General features: G+C 39.4%; 1 protein-coding gene across 1 annotated transcript in view; it reads left to right on the top strand.

Annotated features, from left to right (window-relative positions):
- The window catches only part of LOC306850160 (ALK tyrosine kinase receptor), a gene marked incomplete at both ends in the record, with an annotated part of 456,170 nt that extends 441,835 nt beyond the window's left edge, over positions 1-14,335 (top strand). Inside the window, 10 exons of the mRNA XM_079385625.1 lie at positions 666-852; positions 1,072-1,162; positions 1,352-1,416; positions 1,507-1,636; positions 3,882-3,979; positions 6,167-6,259; positions 11,948-12,049; positions 12,222-12,356; positions 12,784-12,874; positions 13,379-14,335. Coding sequence (XP_079241751.1) covers positions 666-852; positions 1,072-1,162; positions 1,352-1,416; positions 1,507-1,636; positions 3,882-3,979; positions 6,167-6,259; positions 11,948-12,049; positions 12,222-12,356; positions 12,784-12,874; positions 13,379-14,335 — 1,949 coding nt within the window. The remainder of the gene's footprint in view (positions 1-665; positions 853-1,071; positions 1,163-1,351; positions 1,417-1,506; positions 1,637-3,881; positions 3,980-6,166; positions 6,260-11,947; positions 12,050-12,221; positions 12,357-12,783; positions 12,875-13,378) is intronic.
- Positions 14,336-14,775: the final 440 nt, after the last annotated feature.

The raw sequence follows: 14,775 nt of genomic DNA, 5'->3' as shown, positions 1-14,775 counted from the left end.
AAACCACCTTCATATTGTAATACCTCTGTCATACCCATGTCATTATACAAATTTGTGTCCTCATAAACCACATAAACATGCACACACACACACACTGTGTCATGGCACCAAACACATCATCAGTCCATCTACACTGTAGTAGCAGTCTCTGAGTGATAAATAGAGTAGATGTGTGATAAATGGGCTGTTAACCGAGCTCTGACAAGCCTTGTCGATTACCACTTTATGAATAAATCACTTCCACACGCTGCACTAATGTGTTTACTGTGTCGGTCAAGCCCACCAAACTCGGACTTACGTACATGCCTGTTTGTGAAAACTGTTTTTAAAGTGTTTTTCTCATGTAGTTATCCACAAATTTGCAATAAAATGTCACCACTAAAGTTGTTATAGTTAACTAAAATGATTCAAATTACAGAGAAAATAGCTTTCAATTATTCAGTCTGATTTAATAATAAACCTGATAACAAGACAAATACAATTTGAGTCCAATTTAGTTTGTCCAGAACGTCCTGAAACAAAACATATAGTTTTATACTAGTTTAATAGTTCATTTCCAGATTGAATCTTAATGTAACATTGACAATGGCAACAATCCCATTATGCTAACAGTTACGTAGCAAACTGGGGAAAAAAAATATCATGCTGTGCTGATTGTTGTCCAGTGTACAGACGTAAACACACCGAGCTCCAGTCTATCCAGCTTGAGCTACAGAGTCCCGACTGTAAGCTGAGCAAACTGAGGGCCTCTACCATCATGACCGACTACAATCCCAATTACTGCTTTGGTGGGAAGACCGCCTCCATCAACGATCTGAAGGAGGTCCCACGCCGTAACATCTCCCTCGCCAGGTTGGGAGCATCAATAATTCCTTACAGTATTCAGTTGCGTTGAAGAAGTGTTATATGCTAGCATTTTGTTTGACTGTGAAGGGTCTTCATACAGTTGATGAAAATGAATCTTCTAATAAGTGAAGTTTGAAACTTCCTAAATGTACTATGTGAAATATATGGAATGATATTATTGACACAATAAGTAACAATACTCTTTAATGTATGTGTTGTTTGTAGAGGTTTGGGTCATGGTGCATTTGGAGAAGTCTATGAAGGACTAGCCGTTGGGATTCCAGGGGAGCCAAGTCCAATGCAGGTGGCTGTAAAAGTAAGATCTGCAAATATATAAAAAGTCTGTTATGATACTTGATCTTGCATACTGGGATTTAATATCATGATTATTGTAACCATGAATACATTTATTTGGGTCTCTTGTGTCTCTATGCTCTGTAGTATTCTGAAATAGTACTGCTATAGATTTAGCATAGATGTGATTATTAAATTCGTCTTTTATTAGACCCTTCCTGAAGTGTGCTCTGAGCAGGATGAACTAGACTTTCTCATGGAAGCTCTCATAATCAGGTAACAATGAAAAACACAAGATACATCGTTCCAAAGGGCTAATTTATGAGGACATATAGCAAAAATACCACATTTCTATTCCTCTGACAGCAAGTTCAGTCACCAAAACATTGTGCGGTGTATCGGGGTGAGTCTGCAAGCTCTGCCTCGCTTCATTCTGCTGGAATTGATGGCCGGAGGGGATCTCAAGAGCTTCCTGAGGGAAACTAGACCAAGACTAGTAAGAACACACACACACACACATTTCAGAGTGTGCACAGTGTCTTGTATTGCATAAACCTCATTAAGTTATGTTTTTCATTAGTTTATTTGATTAGTAGTCTGTGACTTTGCTTTAAGATTATTTATTTGGTTGGTGGTGGTGGTGTTTTTGTTTCTGTGTATATTAAAAATTTCTATGCTTGCAGATAATTGTCAGACTTTGTCTTGCTGTGTCTCGTGTTTCCCCTCCTCTCGTGCCCATATTTGGTCTTCCTGTTCCTGTCCTCGTTCCATGTATTTATCAGTTCATTAGTTCCAGATGTGTTGTTAATTATCTAGTTTAGTCTGTCCATTATAAGCCATGTGTTTCCCTGCCTCTGTGTCCGGTCTAATCGTCATTCAAGTGTTTGTCTTGCCTGTGCTCCACGTTTCCTGAAGTTGGTCATTAAAGGATATGCTTTGGTGAAGAACTCCTTGTCTCCTCATTCCCTTCCTCTGACTTAACGTGACAGAAGACCGGACCGATAAACATGATAACGGCTGAAGACAGGCTGCGGGAGGATGGTCGGGACTTGGTGAGGTATGTAGAGGAGTTCCTAGAGCTTGCCAACCAGGTGAGCTGGATTGATGCCTCGCTCGGTGTCTGTTTTCGGTTGGGGCTGGATGATGATGTAATCAGCTGAGATCTTCCCACGTCCAGTTTTTCCCTGATCGAGCTGGTTAATCATGTCCTCTATGTAAATGGCATAAATCTCAAAGTTGAAGTTTATCAGAACGATCGTCATCCAACCCCACCCGAAAACCACCAGGCCTCACCAGCTCACCCCTCGCCAGGACACTCCACATACCCAGCCAAAGGTTCCGACCACCCAACTCTTCCCAGCACCGCCTCTGTCCTCAGCCCAGAGCCGCCCGTGGCCAACACTAACCAGCCGCCGTCAGCAGCCAACGCAAGTGAGCCACCCGCGGCTCTCCCGAGCCTTCCGCGGCTTTCCCATGCCAGCTGCCTTTCGCGGCCAACTCAAGCCCGTCGTTCGCAGGGAAGTTCACACCGCCGTCCGCGGCTTTCCCATGCCCACCGCCGTTCGCGGCCAAAACAACCTTGCCGGCAGAGAATATGGCAAGCCCGCCGTCCGAGAATATGGCAAGCCCGCCATGGGGGGGCATATGGTCACGGCCGGTGTGGTCAGGCCAAGGGTCCTGTCCCGCCATGGCCTCCCGAGTTGGAGAGTCGTACAATACATTTTACTACATGTCGTACTATGTATGTATATGTATGTGACAAATAAAATTTGAATTTGAAATTTGAATTTGAGTCTCCTGTCCCGCCATGGCCACCCAAGCTCCTCGATCCGCCATGGCCTCACGAGTCCCCTGATCCATGGCCACCGGACTCCCCTGATCCGCCATGGTCACCGGACTCCCCTGTCCCACCATGGCTGCCGGTACGGGCGCCGCTCTGGAGGCCGGTAGCCCTGCCCCCTGATCCCTGGATGCCTCCAGAGCGCCCACCCCCCCTCCCCATTGGATGGTGTATGGCGTGTGGACGCGCCTTCCGGAGGGGGGCGTAATGTCAGACTTTGTCTCGCTGTGTCTCGTGTTTCCCCTCCTCTCATGCCCACATTTGGTCTTCCTGTTCCTGTCCTCGTTCCATGTATTTATCAGTTCATTAGTTCCAGGTGTGTTGTTAATTATCTAGTTTATTCTGTCCTTTATAAGCCCTGTGTTTCCCTGCCTCTGTGTCCGGTCTAATCGTCATTCAAGTGTTTGTCTTACCTGTGCTCCACGCTTCCTGAACTTGGCCATTAAAGGATATGCTTTGGTGAAGAACTCCTTGTCTCCTCATTCCATTCCCATAATTTTTTTTATGTACTAAATTACAATTGAACCATTATAAATGTGTTGTTACATTAAAAGAAATGCATAAGTTTCAATAGCAGTGGCATTATTGGTATTTCAAAGACTATAGAATTAATTATAAAATTACAAATATGTACTAAGTGGATCTTAAAAGTACTCTAAAGTAGGACTTAAGTTCAACTAATTGCATTTAATATATATTAAAACTATAATAAATGTGTATTTAAATGCAAATAACATACAATCATGTCTCTAAAGATATCACATTCTGTTTGCACATACATATATTCTTCTAAGTATATTATTATAAAATATTATTAAGTATTATTTTCAAAATGTGTTATAGTGTACTACTTTTTCACAAAGGAATACCTAGCTTTCTGACTTTCTGTAATGTTTTCCAGGAGCATCCTTCAAGTCTAACCATGGTAGATCTTCTCAACATTGCCAGAGACATCGCCCGCGGCTGCCAGTACTTAGAAGATAACCAGTTCATCCACAGGTATAATTACCGACAACCCAACACACCTTCACATATTACAGATCGATTTAACAACAGATGGATGATCTGCTTTATTCTGAAGTCAGCACAAATCCAGCGCTCATGACTCCGTTCAGGAGTTCTGCTTCCCCCTCACCTGCAATGGGAGTTCTATTTCCTTTTGACACACTCATCCAGAATGGCATGAAAAATGAGTCCACTTAGAGCTCATTTATGCTACATGAGCAGTCCGGTGATCAATCCAGGTATAGAACAGGGACGCTGAGACACTTACCCATCTGCGGTTTCCTACTGAAGTTCCTCACACAGCCAAGTTAAAATGAATCTGGGCCTTCGTGTTCAGTTTCAACTTTTTGGTCAAAACCCAGAGGTATTGATCGTTTTGCCCTTTCTGGTGATTTTGTTTTAGCATAAAAGGTGCAATTCATTGCTGTCAACCGAACACCAAATGCCTTCAAATAGTACAAGTAATTGGAAACATGAGTTTAATGACATGACCTTCAAAAGGAAACAAAAATAGTCTTGCAGATCAAGACTTCTTAACGTACCTATTCTCATAACTATACACAAATTTGTAGCCTTTCTGACCACAACACTGTAGCAAAATTAGACCAAAAGGGAAAAGAAAAAGTATTTTCTATTGCCTTACCCTAACCCTACCCTTAAACCTACCCCTCACACAAAACATTCTGCATTTTTAGATTTTCAAAAAAACTTCATTTTGCATGATTTATAAGCTCTTTTCCTCATGGGGACCAAAAAATGTCCATACTAGGTCAAAATGTACTGGTATTGCTATACTTGTGGGGACATTTGGTCCCCATAATGTAGGGAATACTAGGTACACACACACACACATGTAGAGAGAGAGAGAAAGTATTGCATAGGAATAGGATTAAACCTGAAGCTTAGTAAATAATGAAGTTATAGCAGTATTTGATATCAGCAGATCTACAGCCTGAAGGAAACATCAGTTTCTTAATTCAAACACACCTTTGTAAAAATGGGGTAGATGATACTTAGTGCCAGTCAATGAGACAAAGTTTGAAACTTGCACATCTCGCCTATTTAAAAGAAAGTCCTAAAGAGAGCTGCTGAAGTTTTGTCCATGAGAGGGAACAGGTTTTGATGCAGAAGGTTTTTGATGAATCCAAAAAGCTGCATTTATTTGATAAAACTTAGGGGTCCTTTGAAGACTTATAGCTCAGTATCATCTTAACCAACTTCTATAGACTTCAGAACTTATAGTGATCTTTTAAAGTGTGGGGGTGTCACACTCTCAGGAGGTGAGCGAGTCGATAAGGAATTGAACTTACGGAGGGAAAGCTTATGATCCTTTGTCTTCTAGCAGTGTTATTTGTATAAGAAATTAGATTGTGTGTAATGCAAGAACCTTCAAGATTACTATAATATCAACATGCAACAGAGACAAAGAAAGATGACAAAACAAAGTACTGTTAATTTATGTGTGATGTTGACTTAATGAGCTTAGAATTTGACAAGAGTCTATCTATAGGTCACTGGAACTAGAATGTACAGCAATCTATGATACAGACAAAGTTTGTGCTTGACTATGGTTTCAAACACCTGCAGAGTTGACAGGTTCATTGTTTATAATTGGAGTGTTCTATCTTTGGTGCATCACTAGCAGTGTAGATGGGGTGTCATTCATTTTTCATGCTCTAAATATGTGTGGACAGCATCTCACAATGGTGCGAATAACTCCTCAAGTGAACACCAGTAATTAGACAATAGACATAATTGGATATTTATAACTAGAATTATTAAAGTAGAGATTTAATTACTTACTTAGTCAATTAAATATACATTAACAAGACTGGAAACAATTTCACATCACAACATTGCTGCTGAACAGTGCTAAAGATTTTAAGCTGGCAAAGCTTAAGTTACTGAAAATACATCTGAGCATAAAATAAGTGTCCTGGTGGGTAACAAGGAGAGAGTGATCTAAATGCAGCTTTCTTTAATATATTTCACAAAAACAATGATGAAAATCCAAAGGAGAAACAACAATAAATATTACAGGAGGAACAAGAGACAATACAAGATAAAGAACTGCGACTATATGGTGATACTGGATTTTTTATTTTTTGTCATTGTTTTATTTAAAATTAGACAAATATCTGAGATAAATTTGTCTGTCTGCTCACTTTTTATTCTTAACAGGGATATTGCTGCCAGGAATTGTCTTCTGACCTGCAAAGGTCCAGGGAGAGTGGCCAAGATTGGTGATTTCGGCATGGCCAGAGATATCTACAGGTATGCTACATACTTCAGCATGGCATCATGATCTCATAATTCACCTTAAAGTCCTCCTGGCTGTAACACAAAAATGTATAAACAAATAAAAAATATATATATTTAACATGCAAGCACTAGTCAGCAGGAATTAGAAATGGCAGACTCGTATTTGGGAGAAAAACAAAAAATCATGACAGTTCTATTTTGCATCCAGGTTTAGATTCAATATTCAATTGGCTATAAAATATGAAAGATTGCTTAGTGGCTGTGTTTTTCCTACACAGTATTTCAGCTGAGAAAAGATGAAAGCATATCTCATTCTGAAAACCCATTTGCGAGCTTTTATTATCAACATATTTCTCAGTTTAAGGCAAGAGCCAAGCAAACTTATTTAGTAAGTGGTCAGCTGATTCGAAGGGTAGATTTTTATTTCCTTGTTATTAAGTTGGCTTGAGAAAGCCAACTTACTGAAATCCTATTTAAACTTATTATTCTTTTTCTGAGACTAACATTTCTAAATGCTACTCCTCCTAGAGCTTTAACTCTACAGACTCCAAACTCAGCCCAAATCTTCAGTCTGTTCTGTCTCGAGTTGCTATATCTTTTCTTACTGATCAGCCTTATGGTTTTCATCAAACTAAAGATTAAATCATAAAAATCCCATAGACTTACATTGACGGAATGTAATGTTCAGATGAGCCAAGACCATTCAAACTCCAGCTGTCAAAATTCAAATCTAAACACACTGAAGCCCATTAGACTCAATCAGACTTCCCTTCTATGTACTATTTCTAACCCATTCAAACTCATCTATCTATCTATCTATCTATCTATCTATCTATCTATCTATCTATCTATCTATCTATCTATCTAGCAACACTATAGCAACTATCCAAACCAACCTAGCAACCACCCTGAGTACCCTAGCAACCGCATGGCAACACCTTAGCAACAGCATATCAACACCCTAGCAACCGCATATCAACACCCTAGCAACCGCCCAGGTACGATAGCAACATGCTAGCAACCACCCAGTGTACCCTAGCAACAACAAAGCAACACCCTAGCAACCCTGATAGCACACGTACATCTCCGAGACGTCTATTTGATGTCTGCATTTACATCTGCAAGACGTATTATTTAGGGTGTTTGCTCATCTGCAATACGTCTATAGGACGTTTCCTTTTAGATGTCAAATAGACGTCTATTAGATGTCTTTAAGATGTTTATGATTTAGAATGTATGTAAAACTGACATCTGAAAGACGTCTATCAGACGTTTGTAGACAGCAGATGCTTTCCAGATCAAGAGATCTTTAACAGACATCTTGCAGACGTACGTGTGCTATCTGGGAACCATCCAGAGCACCTTAGCTACAACATAGCAACACCCTACCAACCACTCTGCGGTTCTTAGATAGATCTATCTATCTATCTATCTGCTTTTAAAACTACTTTAAACTTCAAACTTTTCAAACTTTTAAAAACTTTCTGGTCCGGCTTTCTCAAGCCAACTTAAAGTTTGTCTCAACAAACTTTTTTATCTAGTTTACACTGATATTTACCTTAGATATAACATACTACCAAACCACTCTTATAGCATGTATATACAGTACATACACTGTCATTCAGAAGTTTAGGATCAGAAAGGTTTTAATATTTTATTTATTTTATTTTTTGCATAAATGCTGTTTTTTTTTTTTACTTAATCATCAAAGATCCAGGATTGATAATACACCAGGATTGATCAGCATACTGCATTAGAATGATTTCCAAAGGATCATGTGACACATAAGACTGGAGTAATTGCCGCTACATTAATTGTAATAATATATCATAATAGTACTGTTTTTTTTTTCACTGTTTTTGATCAAATAAATGCATCCTTGACTCAGAGACGAGAATTCTTAAAAAAAAAAAAAAATCTTATTTTACTGCTCCCAAACTTTTGAACAGTGGTGTACGTAGTGTAGTATCTAAATGTTCTGAACTCATGAAATGGAATATAACTGGATTTATTTCTGTGATTATAACTTGACAGCACTTGCTGAATTGTGCAAAATGTGAATTATTACTGTATTGTAAACATTGTTTTAAACACTGAGAGGAACACTGAAAACCCTCTTCTGATCAAAGCCCAGAACAAGGGTAAAGTGGTACTCCTTTAATTTTTCCTCTTAAACAAGCCAGACAGGAGCCTGTTTTTTTTTTTTTTTTTTTGACAAATTATTTGAAATCACTTTGTAATTTTCTGGTACATTTCACATCATGAAATATATGTAACATTTACAAATATTAAGTGAACTTATAAATCTGAGGTAAATCTTTTTAAAACTACAATTTTCCCCACCATTGGTTTTCCTGCTGGTTGTAGTTGATTTGTTGCTGGTCCCTCAAAGATAATTTAAAATCATATTCAAGCATAACTGTCCCATTTTATCACTTGCCACTCTTTACCCATATGCACCCTATATAGTGTGCATCTAGCAGTAGGCATATTGTTCTGAATTAATTTGTACTGATAGCCAATTACATGAAACTGATGCATGTATCATTTATGAAGTGTCGTTCAAAACTCTTTTTTTCTGTGGAAGGTGACTGAGGGAGTGATAATAGCACTGAGGTAGCTATTATCAAAATTTCATAGCTGCTTTTTTCCATAATGCTAAAAAATAATAATTTTAGGTTAACAGCAACAAAAACATATCATACCTTGCCTTAGCCTCAGTCAATCAATCAATCAATCAATCCACACAATTTGGCACTATTCCTTTGACATTATTCATCAGGTGAGATGGCAGCACCAGTGTCACGAAGTGAAAGGATTTGTGAGCTTGACTGCCTCCCAGCCGCCACTGGAACGTGTGTCTGAGAATGGCTTGCTTAGCTGGTGAAAGAAGGGTATTATTAGCCAGAAAAAATCTAAAGGGAAGAGATGGAGCCTGTTTTTACTCCCTCCGGAGAGTTGCCGTAAAAGTGCGCTCTAATTGCTGATGTAGATTTTTCTTGCATTTTCCCGCTGAGCTCTGCCGACAGGACAGGAGTTCAGAGTTGTGATGAAAATGCGATTGGGGATGGGAAGAACAGTGGAGGTTTGCGTGAATATTTCATTTCATCCTCTGAGAATTGAGGATGCTGAGATTTGGTCAATTTTAATGGATATAGTACTTCAGTTTTTGACAGCTTTTCATTACCACTAACGACAGGTCAGGATGGTCGACTAGTCTCCCAACAACCAATTAGTGAAGTCGACTAGTTTTCTTTTTTAGCTTCAATCTTTTTTAGCATGGTGCTTGGAGATGGTTTTAACGTGTTGACAGCAAACTGTTAGAATGCTGGCAAGCTAAAACTTTCTGATAAGCTACATCTCTAAACTGGTCTTCTTTAAAGCATCGTGCTTTAAACTAAGAAGTTAATAAAATAAATAAAACCACCATAGCCATCAAAACCCAGCTTGTGTTTTAAATTCAACACATTTTAAGAGTTACTGTTGGAGTCCAGACGTTTGTCGTGAGCAGTGTTCTTGTTTTTATGCATAATTGTTTTGTGAGCACTATGAGTTTTTAGCACTAAATTAATATGGAGTGTACTTATTTGTTGAATATTAAAATCCCTAAATGTTGAAGTCTGTCCTGTCATGCTGTTTTTAAACAGGAACATCCTGTAAACTTCATGAAACACCTTGATCCTAAATCAGACTAATTATAAGGCTTTGTGAAAGGCAACATGATATAAAATTAGTTTTGTGTACTCATAAATGTTGAAATTCACTTTTAGTGGAATATTGATAACTCATGTTGCACTGCAGATTTTTGTCCAGTCAATTGCTCTTTAGAATTAGACAGATACACCAATACACATAGCTCTTTTTTTAACTGGCATTCAAAATACGAACATAGTGAGATATTTAGACTTAATCTTAAATTGAGTTTATGAACTTCACCATCTCAAACTTTGCTTCTGCCTCATGACTTTTTTTTCTTCTCCATACCCTCACCTGCAGCAAACCACCCCACCAGGGACCATATAGTCAGTAGCGATACAAAGGTTTTCTGTGATATTCTTGATTTCATACTTCAAAGGGTTCCGTTGTTGGTTTCCCTTGAGTCCTGGCTTGCGAGATCCGTTCGCATGACTGAGATTGGTGGAATCATGAGTGTAATGTTGGTATGTGAGGTGTGTTTTCCTGAGGGAGGTAGAACAGGCCTCGCTGCCACAACTCCAGCAAGCCACAAGCTAGTTTATATTCAACCAGAGCTCGATAAAACCAGCATCATCCAAATTTTGACAAAAAGTGCAAATGCTTTTGTTTAGGAGATAGTGGACAGTATATCTTTGTTTTTGTTTGTTTCTTTTTTGTGATAAATGCTATGCATAATACACACCCAAGAATATTGCTTTAGCAACCTCAGTATGGCTGATGGCAAAAAAACAAGACCTATTTGCCTCTTTTTTTCTTTCTCTCTCATTTTATTTATTTTTCACTGTTGTCAGCACAGGGTCCAGATATTGGAACTAGATCTTGATAACATCAGCTCTGGATGGGGAAAATGGTTTTAGACTCACAGTGAGCACACTATGATAAATGTGAAGAATATGTCTTCAGATAAGACATTCAGATAAAGTCAGTCATAAATGCAGGTTTGGAACAACACAAAAGGAATTAATGGCAGAATTTAGAGTTTTGGGTGTGCTATAATAAGTATACTGTAATAAGTAAATAATACCTACATAATAACTATGTTATAACAGTGTTATAATAGATTCAAAAGTTTATCTCTCTCTCATGGCACAGTTTAGTTTAGGACCCGCTTCAGGAAAGATTGAGCTCACAAAAATAGCAGACAGGATGCATCTATGTATGCCATTTTTAATTTCCACATCTCCTTGAATACAACGTTTGTTGCTTTGAATATGAGGATCTACCAAATGAATAATATAAATGTGAATGCAATGTTGGTACTGCTACTACTGTACTTTTACATGACACTTACTTGCAGGCAAATGTAGTATCTTACATATATCATCAAAGGCACAGGACAGGATTTTCAGGTCATGAATGTTCTCTGCATAGTAAAGTTTGATTGAAATTCACATCGTATATGTTGTCAGATCAACATCCTTTTTTTTGGTTCTGGACCATCATTTTTACCATATAATACTAACTCCTAAGTTTAACCATAAAATCTGATAGATAGATAGATAGATAGATAGATAGATAGATAGATAGATAGATAGATAGATAGATAGATAGATAGATAGATAGATAGATAGATAGATAGATAGATAGATAGATAGATAGATAGATAGATTTTTTTTCATACCCTATGCCTGCCTACTTTATGAAATCGGAAATATTGATGGTTAGGACCCCAAGGCAGACAGACTAACTAACTAACTAAATAAATATGTAATGTAATCGCAGTTTTCATTTAGTGACCAATTTAGTTACTAAGGATCAAGTTAAGGCTTAAGAGAACATGGATATGAATCACCTAAGAAAAATGGCCATCTTCCCATTCTTACATACGTCACATGTTTCTTATTTATGGCATTACATAATTTTTGCTCCTTTCATTTTCCAGTGTTTTTTTCACTCTCTGATCTGTGACTGCAGGAGTTAATAAGTCACTCTACTCTGCTGCTGTATACTGTGGGCATTCATAACAATGTCTCCTCTTTTGTCTGGGCATGTGTTTTTCCACAGAGCCAGCTATTACAGGAAAGGAGGCCGTGCTATGCTGCCAGTCAAATGGATGCCTCCTGAGGCCTTTATGGAGGGAATCTTTACCTCAAAAACAGATACATGGTGAGTGCTGTAATATAATTACATATTTAAAAGATTAATTCGCTTCAAGATCTGTCATGTGCTATTGCAACCCCACTCTTTTTCACACTCTAATACTATTCTTTGCATAATTACTATGCTTTCATCTCTTTACTCTACTCTTCACTTTCTCTCCTTTTGACATGTTTTTCAGGTCATTTGGTGTTCTGCTGTGGGAGATCTTCTCACTGGGTTATATGCCATACCCCAGCCGCAGTAACCAAGAGGTGTTGGAGTTTGTTACTAATGGAGGCCGGATGGACCCACCTAAGAACTGCCCTGGGCCAGTGTGAGTGGACGCTTAAATTCAAATATGCAAAATATTTGTGCAACACTCCATGTAACAGAAATGGATTGTATTAAATGTTGGCCAGCAGTAAACAGTGTTCTTAAGTCAACAGTCTGTCATTGTCTAATGAATATGAATTTTGTTTCTCAATTTTTCAGTCCTCATTAATCTTTCCTCTGCTGTATGATTTCTATCTCTGAAAGTAAATCATCAAACAATAATAATATTCAAACTTCTGGAGTTTTTATTTAATTGTTCCTAATCTAACCTGGGGACATTCTTGCAGAGCTGCTCATTGAGACAAAACTGAAAAAAAGCTTATTTTTGTCTCTCAATTTGATAAAACCTACTCATTCAACTGAGGCAGTAATATAATGAGGATAGAACTGAAAAGGAAATGAAAACAAATATTTTGTTTGTAAAATAGGTACCGGATAATGACACAGAGTTGGCAGCATCAACCAGAAGACAGACCAAACTTCTCAACTATTCTGGAGAGGATTGACTATTGTCTGCAGGTACTACATCTTAAAATGGTCTGTTCATTTTGTGCAACAGTATGTTTGTTAGGAGAGCTGCATTTTCGAATTGCAGTATTGCAATATGCATTATCCCAGACAGCAACATAGTGTTGAAATCCATGCGGGCCAGATGTGGGCCAGATTTGTGCCGACATGGCTTGCTGTCTGGGATGTATATTGTGCACAGGGAATTTGCCAAAGTATGCAGAATAAAATCAGGCACATCAAACACTATGCCACAATTTAATCTTCTTAATTTATTATTAATTGAATTTAATTTAATTTAATAAAAAAAATAGTATTTCAAATGAGGTACAATACTATATTATAGTTTTTTTTGTTTGTTTTTTAATCTAATTTATTATTATGTCAGGATTTATTATTATTTTATTTTGTTTTCCTTAATGAAATCATTTAAATCTCAATCTCTTTTACCAGCAATTTTTTTGAACTGGGAAGTTTGACTTCTCGGATAAATAACAGACTTTCCAATTCCCCTAGGATCCAGATGTGGTGAATGTGCCTTTGCCTGTCGAGTACGGCCCCATCCCTGAGGAAGAGGAAAAGGTACCCATGCGTCCCGATGACCCATCGGCCCCCTCCTTGCTTGTAACCCCTCAGGGCACTGAGGAGGCTTCATCTGCCACCCACTCCGATCAGCCTAAGAGAGATGCGGAGGCCGTTATCATGGCCAGCCACTCCACAGAGAGTAAACTCCCACCTGTTCCCCAATCTCAGCCTCACCCCCATCACCACCACCAACCCCCGATAGTCACTGCCCCCATACCAGCTGCCAAAACTTCCTCTGCAAATCCCTTGACCGCCCAGGATGGAGGGCATGTGAATTTGGGCTTCATGCAGGCCCACCTGTCGGAGAAGGAGAGCCGTAACGGGAAGCCCACCAACCTGTGGAACCCCACCTATGGGTCTTGGTTTCTACAGCAGCAGCAGAAGAGACAGCAGGCACAAAGGCAGATAAGCGGCCCACGGATCCCAGGTGAAGGGCAGGAACAAGCAGGCCGGACTGTGACAGTAGCTGAAGCTCTGGGCCTACAGCAACAGCACAAACAGCAGCAGTACCAACAGCAGCTCCAGCGCCAACAGCAGCAGCAACAGCAGCAACAACAACAAGGCCTGTGTCGACCGCTTTTGCCCCCTCCTCCCCCACCTGCCCCAACCCCTTTACTTCTGGATTCGGCCAGCCTAGCACCGGTTCCACTCTACAGACTACGGCGCTTCCCATGTGGGAACATCGGGTATGGCTACCAGGAGCAGGGCCTGCCCATGGAGCCCATGCCGGAGCCCCAGCCTCCCCCACCTCATCCTGGCCAGCAGAGGCCCATCTCTTTAACTCGGGGCAGCGGCCCTGAGGACAGTCACCCGCTTTTGGTCACCATGGGTACAGTGCAGGACTCCAGACTCCCAAAAATGGAAGGGCACAATGCCACTGTGCTGTAACCGTGCACGTTCGCTATCAGTGCCCACTTTGCAAAACACTGTGCTGTCCATTTACGTCCACCTTTGCCAAGCCCCTTTGTGCTTTATCTTTGTGCTTTTCAGCCATGAGACTGGGACTGGAAAGGTTCTGCGCTGGAAACTCTTTCACTCTTTCACTGAAAGAGAATGATTGTCACTTGGATAAAGTAACAAGACGGTTGAGTTTCTGAAAGCCACAATTGAGAGACAAAAATAAACTGATTAAGCCCTCACAAGGACTAATTCTGTAAAAAAGACTATATTATATCAGTGATATTTTTCCATAATGGGGGAGAAAAAAAAAAAAACGGGTTTGTTGATGTTTGCTTGCCTGCTAGTTTATTTATTCATTTGTTAATTTATTATTTGGAGGTCATGTAAATTATTAATGGGTGTGCTTCAGAAAGCAAACTGCCCCCATT

Source organism: Barbus barbus (assembly GCF_936440315.1).
Source record: "Barbus barbus genome assembly, chromosome: 30".
Taxonomy (NCBI): domain Eukaryota; kingdom Metazoa; phylum Chordata; class Actinopteri; order Cypriniformes; family Cyprinidae; genus Barbus; species Barbus barbus.
This window is presented reverse-complemented; position numbering and strand designations above follow the sequence as displayed.